The sequence below is a fragment of the Podospora bellae-mahoneyi genome, chromosome 5 (assembly GCF_035222275.1).
Source record: "Podospora bellae-mahoneyi strain CBS 112042 chromosome 5, whole genome shotgun sequence".
NCBI classification, from domain to species: Eukaryota; Fungi; Ascomycota; class Sordariomycetes; order Sordariales; family Podosporaceae; genus Podospora; species Podospora bellae-mahoneyi.
In genome coordinates, this window is record NC_085884.1 from 3,281,595 (window position 1) to 3,301,584 (window position 19,990).

Below are 19,990 nucleotides of genomic sequence, written 5' to 3' on the forward strand. Positions count from 1 at the left end.
TCTTTTTTTGAATGCCTACCCTGCAGATGGCCTACATGTGTGTGTCAAAGCTCATGGCTTCTTATACCTAGCTTAAGGATTCATTACTTTTGTTGTTTCCAAGGATGAATGTAGACTCTTATCATCCCGTCCCCAAATAGGAGAGATATACACCATGTACACGCAATCTCACAACTCCCCTTTATGCACAACTCTTCCGCCCGTCCCTCCCCCTCCTCATCGTCCTCGCCAACAGCCGCCGTCTAGCACCCTAATCCAAATCATCCGGCGAAGTGACCACATCCTTCTTAACTTCCCCGTTCTTCTTCTCTCCCGGATACCAATCCACCTCACCTCCCGGCAACAGCACCCCCGTCCGGTCATAATAACTCCTCGCCCGAATGTACGGATCAACCCTCCAGTAATCCTCCCTCATCTTGTCCGCAATCTCCTCCCTCCTCTTCTTCACCCCCGCGTTCGCAGTCTTGATCCACTCCATCGTAGCCTCCTCATACTGCTTATACAGCTCCGCCCTCTGCCTCAACAGCTCATCTCTCGTAGCCGTATCCTTCATCTTGTCGTTCTCACCCGGCACCGGCTCGACATACTTGTAGGACCAGTCCTCCTGCCCGTCGAGGTCCTTGGGGATGTGCTTGAGGGGAATGTACTCTTGCATCTCGGTGGCGTTGTTGGTAAAGTGCACCTTGTTGGCGACGACGGGGTCGAGCCAGCCGCGGATGACTTTCCAGATTCCTATTTTTCGTAAGTATCAACCGACAAAAGAGGAAGGATCGTAAAAAAAAAAAAGAAAAAAAAAAAAAAAAAGACATACCCTGAAAAATCCACGGAGCCTTGTGAACCAACACAGTCCCCAAACACTCCGGATAATTAGCCTCAAAGCACTTAATCATAAACTTGACAGGCGTATAGTCCATATTCGCCATCGAGAATCCCGTCATGTCAAAAACAATCGTCTGGTCCCCTTCATCGTCAGCATGCAACCTACCACCACCACCTTTAAATCCCATCCCCCTTGTTTCCAACTTGCGAAAACAACTCACCGCCGTATCAACCCCCCCCCTCAACAACATCCGACAAGTCTCAATCAAATACACCGTATACCTCTCCAGACTCTCCTCGCTTTGCTCCCCCGCCTTGTGCAACCTCACATTCACAAAACACAACGGCCTCCCCTGCTTGTCACATCCGTGAACATAACTGATCCCCTTCCTTATCTGCGTCAAAAAGTCCTTGCTGATCCCATCATTCTTCTCCACCGCCTCCAGCTCCCCATTCTTCATGATATCTCCATCCACATCCATCTCCTTCGCCCTCCACGCCATCGTCGACACAAGCATAATCAACGCCTTTTCCACATCCCACTTACGAGCGCGGAGAAATCGCAAAACCAAAGCATCAGGGTGGTCGTGCTTGACCATGCTCCAGATGGTATCCCTAATTGCGGAGGGGGGGTAGGATTGGAGCGTTTCGTAAAAGTGCTTTGTTTGCCCGTACTTGTCTGCCTCCCCATCCTTTGATCCGAGGGAGAGCTGGATGTTGACAGGGGCGCCGTCGGCGGCGGTGGTTGGGGCGGTAGAAGAAGTCGTGGACGCGGCGTCAGATTCCGATTTGTTGGCCTTGCTGGAGCGGGACCAAAGGGAGGTCATACGGGACTTTTTCTTTTCTTCCTCTGCTGGGGGAGCGGAAATAGTGGTTGTTGTCTGAGGGACGTTGGCAGCAGGAGCTTGGTTTTCTTCGCCTACGCGGCACACTTGGAAGATGAGTTTCCAGAGCTGGCGGAGCTTCTCTTCCTGCTCCGAAGTGAGGTTGCCTGGGCGGCCGGCGGCGAGTTCGGAGGTCATGGCTGTGAGGTCTTCGGGGGTGATGTCTTGAAGAGGTTCAGAGTGAGAGGTGGGTTTGGGTGAGGTTTTGTGGTAGGAGTAGTAAGCTGAGTATACTAAACCGACGGTAAGGGCAGCGAGTAAAAGCGCTGAAGCTGAGCTCTGGAGAGGTTGCCTTTGCTGAAACTGCCGCTGGACTAGAGGTGAGTTCTCAGTCTTGGGTGAGCTTGTGAGGTCACCTTTGAGTGAGGTGAGCGATGATGACGTTGAAGAGTTGACCTGGTTAAATCGTATGCAACGATGCGCGGAAGAAACACCGAAACCCTTTTTTGACGTGAATAACAATATACGGGAGGAAGCAGACCGCGAGACACTAAAAAGCAGCGAGGTCTGCATAAGGCGAGCAGGTGGTTTGATCACACTCTGATCACGGCTGAACAGGAGAGACCCAACAAGGCCAAGCAAACTCGGAAAACGGCCGAACAATGATTTGCGAAGGAGACCTGGCTATCCCGGACGTGCCGTGTCAGTTCTCGGGGCGCAAATAAAAAAATGATATTAATGCAGGATAGATCGTAGATACAAGTGGAGGCGCAGCGGGTGGTTACGTACCTACGTTGAAAGGTGACACTACCTACACCGGCATCTAAACTCCAGAGGTATCCTAGGTGATTTCGGAGTGAGGTGACCGGAAGGAAGAGAGACGGACACAGGACACGGAAGGGTTGAAGAGACGGCAAAGATGGACGAAGCGGAGCGGAAGCCGGTATGGAATTTGCAAGAAAACGGGCCATCAATTGGCAGCGGGGTACGACGACATCGATATCGAGCAACGGAAACCCGGTCCTCGGGCCTCCCCTGGAAAATTGGAACTGGGCACTGCAGGAATCCCAACCAGCAGGAACAGGGCAATACTCCTAGATTCAAGAACCGGGTTTCCGGAGAGTTTTGGGTGCCCGCCGCGCCGCTTGGATCAAAGGGGAAATTCCCGTCTTCTAAAGCTCATCTCTGTCTTGCCGGTGCCTCCGAGATATCCAACCTGTCCTGCATGAACATCTCCATCTCTTGAACCCCGCCATCCCGTTCAGTGGCTACCTCAGCCTGTTTTAGCGCTTCTAGCCGTAGGTGGCACGTGTCGCATTTTTGAGTGATGGCGGGGCACCAAATTGACAAGGCCAGCGCCAATGCGTCATCGCGTCCCATTGCTAGCTAGCCCCGCTTGCATTCGGGCATCAAAGTCCAAATTCAAACAAAACAAAGTAAACACCACCCGTCACCATGCCGTCCGACGAGAGGGAAAGAGACAGACACGGCAACAGAGAACGCCGCCCCCGTTCAACATCACGAAGCAGACCAACAACCCCTCTCCGACCCTCCTCTCGCTCCTCGTTTCGCGAATCAGCCCGATCTAGTGTCCAGGGCGATAATGCGTCCTTCCCGCTCAACGCATTCGAGCCCGCCTTTGCGGAGCTTTCCGATGCCATGGCCGACCTCGAGGCGAACATGATGCACTTCCAGCTGATGCACGAGTCGTTGGCGCGCTTTAGCGAGAGTTTTGCCAGTTTCCTCTACGGGCTCAACATGAATGCTTTCTGCGTAGACTTTCCAGAGGGGCCAATGGCGGAGAGTTTCAGGAGGATGAGGGCGCGGGAGCAGGAACAACAGTTACAAGAGCAGCAACAGCTGCAGCAATCAAGTGATGGCTTTGATGGGGACCCTACTTTTATGTGGGTATCTAGACATCAGATGGCAGATGTCAGACAGCTAACTTGGGTCTAGGACAACCGATACATCATTCGCCGAACCAGCGAGCGTCAAGAAGCCAGCCCCGAAATACTCTGCAACAGGTCGCGCATCCCGAGTACCACCGCCCTCAGCTAGGGGGACAACATCGTCAACGAGGGGAGGAACGACAAGAGGGGGGGCGCGTGGCGTAAGTAGTAGTACTCGAGGAACAAGGGGGACAAGTAGTACTGCCCGAGGTCGGGGCCGTGGCGTAAGATGACGCTTGGCGGATCAAAAGGCCGGGAAGGGCTTATGCTTGTGTCTATGGCGTGGAAACGGTCAGGCGGATGCGCCTCTGCGGTAATAGCGTGTGCCAACATTCGGGCCTTATTCGACGTCGCTGGACAAGTGTTGCGGAATAATGCTAAATCCGGACTGTCAGGACTCCTCCACAGCCTTGTCGAGATAATCCTTGACCCGCTTGAGACACTCCTCCTCGCCAGAATTGACCCACGGCCCAATCACGGCGACAGTCTTATTTCTCGATTTGTGGCCCTGGGTGATTTCCAGGTTGGATTTGGGAAGGTCAAGAACCTGTCAAGCCAGTATCAGAAACAATCCGAACAGATTATCTTTTTGGCGCAGAAGTACCTCGCTGAGAACCTTGATAACTGCTTTATTGGCCTCTCCCTCTCTCGCTTGTGCAGCTACACATATCTCCACTGCATCTTCGCCCACCGAAGCTACACCCTCGCGGTTCTTGCTGGCTCCTGGCTTGACATTGCAGTGCATGTAGAGGGTGCCGTGGGGTGATTTCTTGGTCCCGACGACGTACCACATGGCGCGGGAGGCCATCATTGCTTGCAATTGTGTCTTTGCAGTCTTTGAGGACCCTCCGTGCAGGTGTTTGTACCTAGAAAAAGGCCAGGGTTGAAGGTGAACTGATCTGGTCGAGATGTATCCGTAACCCTGAGAACCGAAAGTGCTCCCACGGGATGGGCCAAGCTCCCTTCAACCCCTGTATTTTGACAAGGGGCTGGTGATGTCATTCGTCTAAAGCTCCCTCCCCCGCCCGCCAGTTGCTCTCGCCAATTCCAATTGACCCGACGTCTACCGCTCCGCGCTCGGTTACAGCGATATTCTCCCGCCTGTTCCAATCTCCGTACATATTGCACCTTGTCTCTCCCCAAGGTCCGGTCCAGTCTTTCCCCTAACAAACCTCACCAATTCCAACTGAATATCACCACAAGGATGTCCCTCCTCCGCCCCCTCGCCCGCGCGGCCCTCCGCCCCGCTACCACCCCCCTTAGAGCTTTCTCTACCACCACGACCCGGTTCATCAAGCCGGGCCAGCCCCTCCCCGACGTCGGCGCCATCCTCCACGAGTCCTCCCCCGGCAACAAGGTCAACCTCGCCGATGAAGCCTCCAAGCTCAACAAGATGATCCTCATCGGTGTCCCCGCCGCGTTCTCGCCAGCCTGCTCGGCGACGCATGTGCCTGGGTTTTTGGCCCACCCCAAGGCGGAGGAGTATGACCAGGTGGCGGTGGTGAGCGTGAATGATGTTTTTGTGATGAAGGCTTGGGGGGATGTGTTGAATCCCGAGGGGAGGGAGAACGTACGTGATAACAGATAAATAAAAGAGACCTATAAGAGCTAACATGAATGAATGATAGGTGCGCTTCCTGGCTGATCCGTCTGGCGAGTTCACCAAGGCGCTTGATATGTTGTGGGATGGAAAGGCTATTTTTGGGAATGAGCGGTCGAAGAGGTTTACGATTATTGTTGAGGGCGGCAAGGTGAAGAGTGTGGCTGTTGAGCCGGATAACACGGGCACCAGTGTTAGTTTGGCGGAAAATGTGTTGGGTAAGGCTTGAGCTGTTCCCAAATGAAGTTCTCCAGGGGGGGGCGGTGTCATATGATAGACAGATGTTGTTGGTTTGCCGCGGAATAAGAGATGAGGCGCTCAAAAGCCTTGATTTCACCACATTTTGCAAGAAAAGAAAACGATAACAAAAGGCCTGCTATTTTTGATCCTAAAAAAGACAAGCCAACACCATGCCCAATGTACACATACGGCATTATATATATACACATATTCCCATTCAATGTTTTCGGTTACCCAAGCCAACCAACCCATAACGACCACCTTCCCAAGACATGTTAAGGAAATCTGCTCTTCTCTACTGTTCTCTCTCATCCGATCCTCAGACTTAGAGCATAGGCTTGAGGTCTTCGGCAACGTGGAAGGGTGCCTCGGTCTTGGCCTTGATCTCCTCGACGGTGACGCCGGGGGCGATCTCGATGAGGGTGAGGCCGTGGGCGAAGTCGACGTCGAAGACACCCTGTTGGACACTGTTAGGATCCAGTAAGTTAAGGCGGGGGGGGTGTGATGAAAACTTACAAGCTCAGTGATGATACGGCTGACGCAAGCCTTGCCGGTCAAGGGGAAGGCGCACTGCTTGACAATCTTGGGGTTGCCCTTCTTGTCGGTGTGCTCCATGGTGACGACGACCTTGGTCTTCTCGGGGTTGGAAACCAAGTCCATGGCACCACCGAAGCCCTTGACCTTGCCGGGCAACATCCAGTTGGCGAGGTCACCGCTGGCGCTGACCTGCATAGCACCAAGAATGGTGAGGTTGATACGGCCAGCTCTGATCATACCGAAAGACTCCTCAGAGCCGAAGACAGAGGCACCGGGGCGGAGGGTGACAGTCTCCTTGCCGGCGTTGATAAGATCGGCGTCCTCCTCGCCCTTTCGTGGGTAAGGGCCAAGACCAAGAATACCATTCTCGCTCTGGAGCATAACCTCCACATCCTCACCCACAAAACCCGGAGCAAGCATAGGCATGCCGATACCAAGGTTGGCATACATGCCATTCTTGAACTCCTTGGCAGCTCTCTTAACAATCATCTCCCTCTTCGCCCTCGTCTCACCGCTACCCAACGCAGCAGCAGCCTTGGGGTCAGCCTCCTCGTTGGGGTCCTTGGCCCACGTGTACTTCTCAATCCCCTTCTCCGCAGTAGACTGAACCACCCTCTGGACATAAATCCCAGGCAAATGCACCGCCTCAGGTGCAATCTCCCCCGGCTCAACAATATTCTCCGCCTCCACAATCGTCATCTTTGCGTTCCTCCCCATCGCCCCGTTGAAGTTGTTAGCCGCCAGCCTGAACTGGCAGTTCCCCAGCCTGTCCGCCTTGTACGCCTTGACAAAAGCAACATCACCCGCAATCGCATGCTCAAGCAAGTAGCTCTTGCCGTTAAAAACCTTCACATCCTTCGGATAAGAAAACTCATCCGGTGTACCGTCGGGTTTGTTCCTCAGAGGCAACTCACCCGTCTGAACCACCGTGCCAAAAGCAGCGGGGGTGTAAAAGGCGGGGATACCCTTCCCGCCGGCGGCGCAACGCTCGGCGAGCGTGCCCTGTGGTGTGAGCTCGAGCTCGATCTCGCCGGTGAGGTACATCTTTTCAAACGTCTTGTTCTCGCCAATGTACGAGGCGATCATCTTTTTGACCTGCTTCGTCTTGAGGAGCTTGCCGAGACCCGAGGTGTCGGTGCCGGCGTTGTTGGAGACGGCGGTGAGGCCGGTGAGGTCGGGGCGGTTGTGGACTTCGTTGATGAGGGTGTCGGGGACGCCGCAGAGGCCGAAGCCGCCGCAGAGGAGGGTCGAGTTGGGTTTCATGTCCTTGATTGCTTCGGCGGCTGAGGGGTAGATCTTGTTGATCTCGTAGCGGCGGGGGGTGAGGGAGAAGGCGCGGGTGAAGAGAGCGCCGTACTGGGGGGTTTTGTGTGAGTAACATGAGTGATGAGCTATTCTACTTCACTACTCACGTTCTGGCCATATTTGGCGTAGGCCCTGAGGGTCTTCATGCGCAGAGCGGTGGAAGGCATCTTGACGGCTTTCACTTTACGATGAGAGTGTGAGTTCGGAGTTAAGAGAGAGCGGGTATAATGTGGGATAAAAGCCACAAGCCGTTGAGGTACAACAGTCACAAGATGTGGGGGAGGAGTAACTGTTATAACTTTGTAACCCAAAACTCAGGATATGAAGATGGAGAGAGGAGAGAAAAAAAAAAGGAGAAAATGGGAAAATTAACGACTCAAAAGAAAACATAGCCTACTACAAGCGCCTACGTAAACTCAAGTCATCGGAGAGCCGCGGGCCCATTTCCTTCGTGCGCGCGAACTTCCAACGAATGGGTTCATTACCTACGAATCCCGTCAATGGCCGACGCCAGTAGCCGTGGTCCCTGCTTCCCCGGCATGTCTCCGCCCCTCGGAAAGGCTGTTCGGCAGAGGGTTGAGAATTGACCCTGACCCGGAAACCGTCGGCCAAAGTCTTTACGCGGGGGGGGGTGGGTGGTTCATCAAGGTTGCATATATATGCAGCTGCGGGTAATTGTTTAAGGCCGCCTGGCTGTTTCAATTTATGCTCTCTCACGTAGCTATACTCTCGGTCTTTGGAACTCTAATCACTTTGAGCATATGCTCCCTTTTATTATCTATATGCTCTTCTAGACAAAACGAACAGTCTCACCAGCTCCCGGCGCATCACCTAAAAAAAATGGACCGAAACTCGGCGCTGTGGATCCCTTCCATCCCAAACCCCAGATGCTAGATGCCGGTTCAGCCTCCGGGGCCACTTCTACCCCACACGAACTGCCATCCACGGGAACCAAGCCAAGACAACAAGACATCACAAGGCGGGGCACAATCACGACGACCGGCCACCATGTGCGCATGACGACTTTTAGAGAAGTGATGTGTTAAAATATACTAATCGTCTCGCTCGACCTTGAGCCTTGATTCTATGGCTATAGCTCGTCGCTTGAATTTCTTCATGAAAAAAAAGGGAGTCAACAAAATAAGAGCCGGTAACTAAAAAGTCCATATAATGATTTCCCCCTCCCCTTTCCTCCATGTTTCCCGATAATGCGCATTACCCCTTCCCTCTAATACCAAAACAGACAAGAAGCTTGAGACCTAGCTCCCTTCCCAAAGCAATGTTAAACTCCCACCAATGTGTTCCTAACCCATGCCCGCCAAAAAGACCGTTCTCGATGGCTCACACATGGTCAAAAAGATATCGTCCGACGCTGAAGGCAAACACTAATAAACCCCGAAGCCCCGCAAAAGCCCATACCGCCCACCTGGGCTACGCCACCACGAGCCGCTGAAAGGAACAGAAAACAGAATTGCGAAATAAAGGCAGCAAGAGTAGCGCACGGCCATACTGAATGCCGGGTCTAGATTCTCATCCACTCAATCACAAAGTGCTGAAAAGTCGTCGTCGGATATCGCAATGAAAAAGCGCCAAAAGTTGTCGGGCCTCTGTGGTATCTCTGGTGTCTCCATGCGTGACTCTCTGGGTATCTCCACAGGTGACTCCTACTTACGGGAGCTTGGCCCGCTGATTGGCGTCGGATTGCTGAATTCCACATTGAAGATCCATTTCCCTAACACACATTGCTGTTAACTTTGACACTATGCGACGGGCATAGGTAGGTAAGTAGGGCCGAGACAAACCTTCTGACAAATTCCGGGCCGTGTCGTCAAGCAAGATGATCCGCCGCTTGTTGCAGTAGGATGTCTTGTCCATGATGTCCACCTTGAGCCTGCTATCCGCAAGCTCAGTTACGGGTTTCTCAAACATCTCAGAAAGAGACTCGACCGCCAACTCCAAGTCCTTTTGGTTGTCCTCAAAAATCGTTGTCAAGTTGTTCCTGGCAAGATAAAAGGCAAACGCGTACGTCCACATGAGCGTCTGTCGACAGGTCTGCAGTGCCATCGAGGCTGCGCTGAGATATTGAACCTCGATCCACGACATGCCCGATTCCTTTTGCAGCTGAACCATCTTCTTCTCCGTCTTCGCAAAAAGGTCCTTGTCCAGGCGGGCAGACTGTTCGTGGTTGGCGTAGCGGTTGTAGTAATGGAGATAACGCTCCAGAGAGACCCTGGATTTGGCCTGGGCATCACGGGCATCCGTCCCGCTCTTTTCCTCAAACCTGTTGCAATTGTACCAGCTCGTCCCATGCTCCGACCACAGACCCATGCACATCCAACAAAACTCATGCTTGCACTTACGACACGTCATGTGGTTGCAACCTCCGTTTTTTTCGATGGTGCTATTGCATTTGGGACACTCCTTGGTGTTGGCCGAAATCCAATTCGCCGTCTCGCTGTCATCGGCACATTTCTTGAGCCACTTCTTTACCAACTCGCAAGGGGCAGGTTGGTGATCGTTCAGGATGCACCCAAAGCAAAACCGATGGCTGCACGAGCAAGCGACCGTGGGCACGATCCTCGTCAGGTCCTTCTTCTTGATGCCACACTCGATGGCGTTCTGGCAGTCAGGGGCGGGACACCACTTTAGCGTTTCCTTGTCTTCGACATAGGTGCGGTTGAGCAGTTTGTGGTATCGTTCCGTCAGCTCGGCGGTTACGAGCAGGTCCAATGATCTAGCATCGATGATGATGTTACAACCCTCGGCAGGACACTGGATGCGCGCAGCCTCGCCTTCCTCTCGGATCTTTTGACCCAGATAATGGCGGTAACAGTTGACGCAGAAGCGGTGGCCGCACTTCAAGGCAAACGATTGTAGGCCTTCCTCATCCTCGCAGCAGATATCGCAGCAGAACCCGGGTATCACTTCCAGCTTTGGTGGACCCGATGTCGTTTGGGAGAGACCAGCAGCCTCAAGAGCCTTCTCCCGGTGGTCCATGTACTGCTCCAAGAGACGCTCTTTGTTCCACCTAAAGTGCCGCAATAGAATTGCTGATTCCTCTTTTGAGATGTTTAAAATCATGTTTACTTCGTCGATTAGAACGTCTTGCTGCTGTTGTATGTCCTGCGGCTCGTACACCCTGAAGCTGACATCGTAAGGCGCTCTCTTATTCTGACCTATGTCTTGCTGGATGCCGAGATCCGGATCTGGCTCGTCGTCGAATCCGAAGTCTATGCAAGGCTGTGTGTCAGTGCTTAATCGGGAGAGGAGGCGCAAGGCGGGTTACTCACCATCATCACCAGAGATGTCATTGTCGCTGTCATCCGGGAGCATATCATCCTCACTAGAGACAGTAGACATGAACTCGTCGTCAGTGTCCATGTTGGAGGAGGTGGTGACGGGAGTGGGAGGAGCGGTATCTGGGCCAGCTGAAGCGAGAACCCTCTTGTTAGGAGCCGTGATATTTCCAGAGGAGATCGTCGCCTCAGCGGCTTTCCGCTTTCTTGTGGCGGGAATGGTGCCGGCTTATATAAGAGGATGGGGCAGTGTCGGTAACGCCACCCGAGGCGAAGAAGGTCGATGGGAGAGCGGGAGGATGACGGGAAACGATGGCTTATAAGAGCGGTGGGTAATCAGACGAGAGAAATGTCTCCCGTTGTTCTTGATTTGATAACAATAGCACCGTACGTAGAACGGATCGAAGACACGGCGGCCGGTGGGTGACTGGCTGGCTGCTGGGCTTGTTACTCGTCACTAGCGACCGAGAGTATGCGCGGGTTCCTTGGTTCGGAGGGTGCTGGGCAACCGGGAGCTAAAATGACAGGTGCAGGGCACTGAGAATGTGGTTTATGGTTGAAGAGGACAGAAAGAGCAAGAGGATGTGATGCTATGAGGCATCCGAGGGTCGGGCTGATGACAGAGGGTGGGCAGTGGTCAGGCGAACAACAGCCAGCAGTGAGCAGTGAACAGTGAGCAGTCGGAAGGTGGGAGAGACCAAGAGCAGCTAGGCTCCAGCCAGGTGGGCTAGGGAAGGATTATGTAAGGCTGGAGTCATTCGGTCATCCTCTGTGAGCGTGGGCTGCCTTTTGGAAGGCCCCTGCACAGGCTGCCCCCACAACGCCCAGGCTGCGGGCCCCCTGCGAGCTGGCTGCTGGAAGCCCCACTGAATGAAAGGCGTCGCGCATTCACCTCCAGCAATTGCTGTTATCGACCCTTTGAACCTGTCCTTTGAATCAACACACAGAAAAACCATTCATTTCTACTTTTCCGGGATAGGGTTCAAAATCAGTAACAATGGGCGATCGCTCTCCAAGACAAGATAGCCACAGGTCGCGTTCAAAAAAGCACGACAGGAACAGGGAGCCAAGAGACGGCGCCGAAGGCCGCAAAAGAAAGCATCGGGAAGAAGACACAGAGAGAGGCAGCAGTTACCGAACACGATCTCGCGAGCGCGGACATAGACGGCGCTCAAGGTCGCCAACAGGTCGGGATTTCTCAAGAGACAGGGATAGAGACAGGGAAAGGAGAAGGGAAAGGGACGGCCACAGAGATCGGGACCGAGATCACCGCAGCCACAGGGACAGAAGTGCGGAACGAGACAGCAGGAAGCGACGCGACGATGGCGACTCGGATAATGGCGGCAGAGACCGTCGGAGGCGCCATCGTAGTTCAGAGGGTCGACATTCACCCTCACGGCCGAGCCCACCGCGCGAGGCAAGGTCGGATAGCCAGCGAAATCTTGTCAAACATCGTGGCCCCTTGCCCTCCCAGGATGACTCTTTTGCAGTCAGTAACGGCGGCGAGCCTGAGAAGCCCAAGGAAAAGCCCAACTTTGGCAACTCGGGCGCCCTGGCTGCTGCTTCCAACTCGGTGACCCAAGCGGACGGAACGACCATCACCCTAAAGTACCATGAACCAGCAGAGGCACGGAAACCTTCACCACGTGACGAGTGGAAGCTGTTTGTTTTCAAGGGCGAAGACATTGTTGATACTATCGATCTTGGCAGTCGCAGCTGCTGGCTAGTTGGGAGGGAGCAAGCCGTCGTCGATCTTCTTGCCGAACATCCAAGCATCAGCAAGCAGCATGCCGTTATTCAGTTCCGATACGCCGAGAAGCGGAACGAGTTTGGCGACAAGATTGGCCGGGTGAAACCATACCTGATAGACCTCGAGAGCGCCAATGGTACCATGCTCAACGGCGACAAGGTCCCAGAGAGTCGCTATTTGGAGCTACGGAATAAGGACATGGTTCAGTTCGGCTCCAGCACCAGGGAATACGTCCTCATGCTTGCGCCAAGGGCATAACGACCATCGATTGCACCACCCAGACAGTTTGACACCCAAGATCGTGGGGGTCATCTCGAGCCGAAGAAGCCCGTGGTAACCTCACCACGTCCAGTTGTCTTACAATTACTCGTATCGTGGTTTGCGCCACAAGCACGGTCTCTGTTCACACCCCACCTGTTGATCTGACAAGCTCACTGTTCTCGAATTAGAGTTTAGCGCAGCTAGCGTTGTCCCACATGAACATTCTAGAGGTTGTACCGAACGTTGCCTTGTCAACTATTGTCCGACTGCATGGCACCTTTGAGCATTCCCTGCTCGTAGTTGTATCCTCTCATCAATACGGCCGGTTTTCTCCAGGGTCAGCTGGAGCGCCCATATGTGATAGTCATCACCAGGAACGGCCGAACATGCAGTTCTCCATGGGACGCCGGTAGAGCAGAACAGCACCCTCAAGCCCTTGGTGTCACCCTGCCTCGTCCCGGCTAGACAAGGGCTATCGTTCAGAGTCTATCCTTCTCCAATTTAACGGCCATTAGTTCTCCCATCAGGGTCACTCGCCAGCTAGCAAAAAGTCTATCTTTTGTTTAAGAACGACCAGACCTGGCGAATTCGATGTCCTTAACGGAACTCGATTCGCGGACAGACTTCCCGAGACAGTATTCCATGCTTTTTACGTGCGTTTTCTTGCTCGCACTATTAGCTTTCTCAATGTCAGGTTTTTGAAGTATTGTCGTTTATACAAACCGTCATGTTCCACAAGTCTGACGTTAGCCTTTGCCCTCCACGCGCAACACTCGCATCTGAACAGTCATCTTTGATAGGCAGCCCAGCCCCAGATGCAACCCACCCCATGCGCTCAACTGCCGGTCACTCAAAAGTCACAGAAAGCCAAGGCGGGGACCGGTCCCGAATGTGGCACACAGCCTTGAGCCGGACAGCCTTGGGATGTGTGCTTGTGCGCAGTACCTCGCAAACTTCTGAGAAGGCTTCAGGTCACAGCTACATCACGGACTCGAGCAAGACAAAGCCTATAGCATACACTGAAACTGCAACAATCTTGAGCCAACAGCCGACGGACCGTTCCTTCAAGATCCCTTTGGTCGAGTTGTTTCTGTGCCGGTCAAATGAAACAGGTTGAACGCTACCCCAACTACTTACTCCAACCAACCACTGCACATGCTCAGGTGGTCACTGCCAGATGGTCACTCAACCACCTGGGCTCGTGACAGTTGCACTCCTTTTCCAACCTTGCTCCGTCGCATTTTGTCTTGCCCAGCTGCCTCAATGGGGCAAAACAATGGGCACTGTAGGCGCTCGTGTGTTGAGGTCCGCTGATGACTGTGATGGGTGATGTGCTGCTTTTCCATCCTACTTCTCGCCCGAAGATGAGCGGGCGTGTAAGTAAAGACTGAATCATGTCGCACACGACCGACTACTGTGTCTATGTTTCTGATGATCTGGAAAACCGGATCGGTAGTGGTTCTATACAAGACTGAGCCTTGGTCGCCTTTTTTTTTTTTTTGCTGGTGGCTTGTTGCATAGTAACCAGGCAAACTCATGGCATAAGACTTTCTTTTACTCATTCGCTTTGATCACGGCTTTCACACCCAGTAGTTTTCTCCTTGACGTCGTGGATGCCGAGGAACTAATGGTCAACTCTCACTTTTCTTTCATCTCATTCCTGTCCGTCAAACGGCTCTCCACAAAAAGCAAGGAAGAATGGTGAGTGCTTACATATCATCATGTTCTATCCCGTCTTCAGTGTTGTCGACAAGCGGCGCGGACGGGTAGACCACACCTGCCTCACGGACCGGGGCCGTTCTCAACAAGGACCCCTTTCAACCCGTCACTAACCACCATTTAGGACCAACTCGAAGGCAAAATCACCCTGCCCCCCTCCCGCTACGAGTTCACAACTGTCTACGCCCACCCCCTCGCAAAAGCAGACATCGTCCTCGTCCACGGCCTCAACGGCGACCCCCTCAAGACTTGGACCTCGCGCGAAAACGGCGTCTACTGGCCCGTCGACCTCTTGCCTGCCGCACTCAAAGACCAACATGCGAATATCCTCGTCTATGGGTACAACGCCGATGTGTACTCCTCCCGCAAAACGCCTAACCGATCCCCGTCAGATAACTTCATCCACCAGCACGCTCAGTCACTCATCACCTCTTTGACTCACCACCGCAAGGCCGACGGGACGGAACGTAACCCCATCATCTGGGTTGCCCATAGTCTAGGGGGCATACTGGTCAAGAGGGCGTTGCTCTACTCCAATGATGTGAGAGCCCATCACCAGGAGGATTTCAGATCCGTTTTTGTCAGCACATACGGTATCATCTTCCTGGGGACACCACATAACGGCTCCGACATCGCAATATGGGGACGGGTTCTCCAGGCGATGAGCGAGGTGGCGATCCCGAGAAAGTTGTTTGAAACGCAGAGTGTGCTGCTCAAGGCGCTGAAGAAGGATAACGAGGGGTTGCAGGAGATTAATTCCCATTTTTTGGATGTGTATCAACGGTTTAGGATCCAGATGGTGCATGAGGGGCATACTAGTGATGTCAAGGGGAGCAAGATCTTGGTTGTTGATGCTGCGAGCGCGGGGCCTCAGCTGCCGGGGGTGACGTATTATGGGATTGAGAAGGACCATTCGGGGATGTGCAAGTTTGAGGGGGAGAATGCGCCGGGGTGGAGGAATGTGAGCACGACTTTAAGGCAGTGGGTGGCGGATGGGGTGAATTTGATTCCGCCGAGGTGGTTGTTGGAGGAGAAGGATAGGCAGTTGAGGGCGAGCTTGGAGAATTTTGAGAGGGCGAGGACTTATGTGAGTTTCTGCTGTGCCCTTGTGTCCATCAGATGTACTGACGGTTTCGACAGGAAAGTATGCTGGCTTCGGGTGCGCATCAGCCGGGAATTGGTAGGTCATCGCCTGGTCCGTCCGAGTATGGTTGTGTTTGTGGACGGCAGTTGCCTTATCCATATGACCCCTGAACGCTGCTAGGGTCCGAACAAAAGGGGACAGGAGAAGTGTTTTTTGGTTTCATCATCAAGTGTTCAGTAACGGCTGATAGTTTTTTGCCTCTAAAGCAGGCAACAATAATGAACTAGTCTCCCTCCGTCACCGCCCCCGACCCTCCCTCGTCGAGTCGATAACCTCCTTGTCTTCCTCCCCAGCCGTGATGATCGAGTCCATCCACTCCGACCACGACCACGAACCCGAACCGTCATCACCAACATCAGCTATTACACCAACCCAACCCTTACCTCCTCAGCAACTACCACCCTCGGAGGAACCCCTCTTCATTCACCCCGACCCCTTCCGCCCCAACAGCTTCTTCCTCGGCCGCACCGATGAGCTCCGCGGCCTCCACGAGATGCTCCAAGACCGGAAACGCCGCTCAGAGGGAACCTCCGCTGTCCTCATCTCGTGCCTCCCCGGCGGAGGCAAAACCCACCTCGCCCGCCAATATGTCTTTACCCACCTCCTCGACTACCCCGGTGGCATCTTCTGGATACGCGCCAAATCAAAGCAAGAGATTGAACAGATGTTTTGGCGGATAGCCAAGACCAACTCCCTTGTCTCCCTGAATACAACTACAAGGGAGGTTGTCTCGGCAGTCAAGGCCTGGCTGTCAAACAGGCGTGACTGGCTGATGGTCTTCGACGGTGTCCAGTTCGACATGGACGGGCTGGGGGATTTCATACCTGACGGGAGGAACACCTCGTTGATTTATACTAGCACTGAAAGAGCGGTGGCGTCAGAGCCGAGGTGGGATAATCCGCAGGTTATTCACCTGGGGTTGTTGACGCCTGATCAGGCGAGGGAGCTGCTGCTTTTGGAAATGGAACGCAAACCGCCTTTTAGCCAGGAGGAGTTGGCTTTGGGGTTGGAGTTGGTGAATGCCATGGGAAGGCTGCCGCTGATGATTCACGTAGCGGCGCAGCATATCAAGGCTACGAGAGAGCCGTTGGGGCGGTACCTGGCTAGTTTCAAGAGCGGGAGGAATGGGCTGGGGGGGTTGCAGGCTTACCAGGCGGTGGTGAGGCAGTTGGAGACGAGAGGGGAGAACGCGAGCTTGAATTTGATTAGTTTGTTGTGTTTTTGGGATCAGCATGTCCCGGTGGAGATGGTGGGGTTGGGGATTGGGATGGGGGCGTTGGGGGATAAAGTTACGCCGGTGAAGACGAGGGATAGGGTGAGGGGGGGTGCGCCGAGTTTGGGGAATACGATGAGGGTGCTGATTGCGTTTGGGTTGGTGGAGAGGAATGAGGTTTCGGGGGAGTTCTATGTGGAGAGTTCGGGGGGAAGTACGGGGGGAAGAAGCTCCTCGCGGCAGAGTGGTAGTGGTGAGCCGAGTTTGGACATTCTCAGGATTCACAGCGTGGTTCAGGCTTTCTTTATGGAGAGCTTGCATCAGAGGAGGGAGGCGCATTTTTGGCTGGAGAGGTCTACAGCGATCTGGTGTAAGAGTTATGATGAGGCTGACTGGAGGATTAACTGCGGGTACGAGGGGCACGGTGGGTTTGATGGGGGAAGGAGGAGAAAGATTGGGAGGCTGCCGGATGACTATCGGAGGTATTGCGTCCATGGCGAGAAGTTGTTGAAGAATGTCAGGAGGTTTGAGAAGAGCCGGAGATATCCAAAACCGAATGGGATGGACAAGGCAAGGGGACAGTTGGAAGAGAGGCTGGCAAGGATTCGTTGGCAGATTGAGCAGGTGAATGTTCGGGGTGGTGAGCATGCCTCGGAGGACGACGATGACCAGGAGCCTGTCAGCGTCTTCGACCGTGTCCGGTATGGCAGTGGGACAGAGTCGCAGAGCGACGGGACTATCCAGAGTGGTGAGAGCCAGAACAGCTGGGAAGCTGAGTTGCGAAGTCCTGGACTCGAGGAGCTGAACCCCATGGAGTTTCCCGTTACCCAGCTGCTGGAGGAAGACGACGAAGATCAAGTGGCGCCATACCCCAGCATGGCTTCCATGCCCGACATGCCAGAAATAAACCTTCCGGACCCAACGAGCAGCGACGAAGAGGACAGAGCAACAGCGGTGCCGCCGTTTCCCACCATCATGCCTTCAACCACAACAACCGTCGATGCCGCCGGCTTCTTCGCGAAAACCAAAAATCCCTCTTTTGAGGACCATGCCAGGCCAAGTTCCTGGCGCGACAAAACCGTCCTCGCCAATGCACGCGTAGCGCTCACCAACGAAGTCGCCCGGGCTTCCCTCCTAACCAGACGTGGTCCATCCCAGTCACGATGTCCCATCCCCAGAAGCGACTATCTCACAGCCAGAAGCGACGCTGAACAGTCCCTCAACAAGATCAAGCTTTCCACGCCACCTCCACCGTCTGTCATCCTGCCTCCTGACCCAGCCCCATCTCGACCCAAAACATTAACTCTCCTGGGCCGCAACAGTTATTCCCTCCCACAAGCCCAAGAGTCACCAGCCCCCGACTCCGAGGCCTTAGGGTCGGATTTCTCCACAGGTCTCAGCAAAATGCTGTCCGACTCCAAGACCTGGACAGCGGCCACGGTGAAGAAACTGCTTTCGCCGTCAAGTTCACCACGCTCCTCCCTATCAAAGCCAGCCCCCGCTCAAGAACGAGCCATTGCCCGACCACCAGCGCCCATATTCAGGGGAAGTGGAGACAAGGGTACCCGATCAGCAAACTCAAGCCCGGCGCACACCACCTCGCCTTTTCGACCACCGCCTCCAATCAATGTGAAAAGGTGGGAGACTGAGGCGGACCATGTTAATGACAGGATGTCACTCTCGTATCCATCCATCAACCTCCCTTCTCGACCACAAGGCTCGCCTCGGCGGTCAAATTTGAGTGTTGCCTCTTCGCCCACTCCTTCTACGTCGCCAAAGTTGACGACAGCTACGCCTACCATCCCAAGAAATTCTCCTGCTCTGGTCATGCCAGTGCCTAACTCATCTTTCCCCCCGCCGCCCACACCTCCAAGTAGCTCACGAGGAAGTGTTTCACCATACCGGGCTGCGAGTGGGACAGGCAGGGGAACGTCGTCACCACTGTCGACTTCGCCACCCAGAGCAGCCGCGGGAATTAGGGTCGGCAACAGGCAAATTGTTTCTTTTGCGAATACTAACAGGAGCCGCTCTTTAAGCCCTGCTGAGACGGTGCGGAGTGGGAGGGGTGAACGGGGTGGGAGAAGTTGGGGCTCAAGGATGAGTCAGGAGTCTATTGGTGGCGTTGAGGGACCAGGTGAAGAGACGGGGTTGGGAATAATGGATACCTGATTGATTTGTCGGATTTCTTTCGGTTTTGGTAAGCTTGCATTTTTGGGTGTTGATGGGGTTTGCTCTCTGTGTTTCGGGTATTGAGCAGTTCTTATTATTGTCTAGGTAATTGCATTTCAGGGAGAATATGCGCGTGTGTCTCTTTGGTAGCATCTAGTAGGAGCGCAAATAAATCCAGCATCTTTGTGGTTCTTCTTGAAAGGTGAATCATCTTCAGCGCTTAATAAATATTGAATGCTCATATAGGTACATAGAACTGGCTTATTCCCCAAGATGAATTCGACAGAATCACACAACACCCAGCAGAGAATTATCACGAGGGTTTTGAACGAGAGTCTAAGGCGTGATTAGATAGCTACCTAGGTTTTGTTTGAAGTCCAATAGGTAGCCGATCATGTGTCAAACCCTATCTATATATTCACGCCCCATCAAGCTTTCTCTGACATCAAACCTTTCATCAAGCCACCTATACGCCCTCTGCCAACTAGGTTCTGGAAAGCGGTTGCCTTGAGCTGAAAATAATTTAAGTGAGTGTCAACTCGCAATTTGATATTCGTCACCTTTGTCCCGTTTTGTCAGATCCATCAACAACACCTTTTACTCACCTAGACAATAAACTTCCCCTCCATCATGCCTGCCCGACCACAAACCCAAAAGGCGAATGCCACAAAACGAGGGACCTTGAAGAAAGCAGTCGAAGGTCTTCTCTCAGACGAGCCGCTTTTTGCAGACGAGCTGGAGGATTTTCTGAATCAGCGGAAGAATCGCCCCTGCGCCGACAAAAGTCTTGACAAATGTCGCTGATCCCAAGGATGAAGATCCAGCACCCGTTCCTGAGGTCAGAATGGAGGAAACATCTGCACCGATGCCACCTGCAGAGCAAGGCACCGAAAGAATCTTCTTGAAGGCCCAGTTGTGGTTCTTATATTAGTAGCTCTCTTCTTCTACCAGAAATTACCTACCTTTACCCCATTTTCCCCCATCTCAATAAAAGAGTCTCTCCCTCTATCCTGTCCCATCTTGATACCAGCCTTAAAATCTCCACCACAGATACCATACAAACTCGACCAGCGACTCAAGTGACGAAAAAAGTCCACAAGACATTCCCACTTATGTAAGGTAGGTAGACAGAGGATTGAACCCCCCCGTTTGCAAACAACAGGC

General features: G+C 53.5%; 8 protein-coding genes across 8 annotated transcripts; 4 read left to right on the forward strand and 4 right to left on the reverse strand.

Annotated features, from left to right (window-relative positions):
• Positions 1-165: 165 nt before the first annotated feature.
• On the reverse strand, positions 166-2,216 carry CSR1_2 (phosphatidylinositol transfer protein csr1; the record flags this gene model as incomplete). The annotated part of the gene is made up of 2 exons (XM_062880038.1): positions 166-732; positions 812-2,216. 2 exons carry the CDS (start codon positions 2,214-2,216, stop codon positions 251-253), a joined length of 1,887 nt encoding a protein of 628 aa, XP_062731351.1. The 3' UTR covers positions 166-250.
• A 790-nt stretch (positions 2,217-3,006) lies between these two features.
• Positions 3,007-3,825, forward strand: DAM1 (DASH complex subunit dam1; the record flags this gene model as incomplete). The annotated part of the gene is made up of 2 exons (XM_062880037.1): positions 3,007-3,547; positions 3,600-3,825. Exons 1-2 carry the CDS (start codon positions 3,099-3,101, stop codon positions 3,823-3,825), a joined length of 675 nt encoding a protein of 224 aa, XP_062731352.1. The 5' UTR covers positions 3,007-3,098.
• Positions 3,826-3,983: 158 nt separating this feature from the next.
• Positions 3,984-5,422, reverse strand: QC761_508250 (uncharacterized protein; the record flags this gene model as incomplete). Its single annotated transcript, XM_062880036.1, has 2 exons — positions 4,197-5,422; positions 3,984-4,139 (listed from the first exon to the last, which is right to left on the reverse strand). Exons 1-2 carry the CDS (start codon positions 4,401-4,403, stop codon positions 3,984-3,986), a joined length of 363 nt encoding a protein of 120 aa, XP_062731353.1. The 5' UTR covers positions 4,404-5,422.
• QC761_508240 (uncharacterized protein) lies at positions 4,797-5,607 on the forward strand (the record flags this gene model as incomplete). The annotated part of the gene is made up of 2 exons (XM_062880035.1): positions 4,797-5,162; positions 5,221-5,607. 2 exons carry the CDS (start codon positions 4,797-4,799, stop codon positions 5,419-5,421), a joined length of 567 nt encoding a protein of 188 aa, XP_062731354.1. The 3' UTR covers positions 5,422-5,607.
• QC761_508230 (uncharacterized protein) lies at positions 5,537-7,729 on the reverse strand. Its single transcript, XM_062880034.1, has 3 exons — positions 7,382-7,729; positions 5,949-7,325; positions 5,537-5,889 (listed from the first exon to the last, which is right to left on the reverse strand). Exons 1-3 carry the CDS (start codon positions 7,439-7,441, stop codon positions 5,758-5,760), a joined length of 1,569 nt encoding a protein of 522 aa, XP_062731355.1. The 5' UTR covers positions 7,442-7,729; the 3' UTR covers positions 5,537-5,757.
• A 1,127-nt stretch (positions 7,730-8,856) lies between these two features.
• QC761_508220 (uncharacterized protein) lies at positions 8,857-11,254 on the reverse strand. Its single transcript, XM_062880033.1, has 3 exons — positions 10,565-11,254; positions 9,077-10,504; positions 8,857-9,006 (listed from the first exon to the last, which is right to left on the reverse strand). The coding sequence occupies exons 1-3, from the start codon at positions 10,653-10,655 to the stop codon at positions 8,939-8,941; spliced, it is 1,587 nt and encodes a 528-aa protein (XP_062731356.1). The 5' UTR covers positions 10,656-11,254; the 3' UTR covers positions 8,857-8,938.
• A 313-nt stretch (positions 11,255-11,567) lies between these two features.
• Positions 11,568-12,578, forward strand: QC761_508210 (uncharacterized protein; the record flags this gene model as incomplete). The annotated part of the gene is made up of 1 exon (XM_062880032.1): positions 11,568-12,578. One exon carries the CDS (start codon positions 11,568-11,570, stop codon positions 12,576-12,578), a length of 1,011 nt encoding a protein of 336 aa, XP_062731357.1.
• A 1,367-nt stretch (positions 12,579-13,945) lies between these two features.
• Positions 13,946-18,826, forward strand: QC761_0083980 (uncharacterized protein; the record flags this gene model as incomplete). The annotated part of the gene is made up of 4 exons (XM_062872887.1): positions 13,946-13,957; positions 14,425-15,387; positions 15,441-15,480; positions 15,654-18,826. The coding sequence occupies 4 exons, from the start codon at positions 13,946-13,948 to the stop codon at positions 18,824-18,826; spliced, it is 4,188 nt and encodes a 1,395-aa protein (XP_062731358.1).
• Between the last annotated feature and the right edge of the window lie 1,164 nt (positions 18,827-19,990).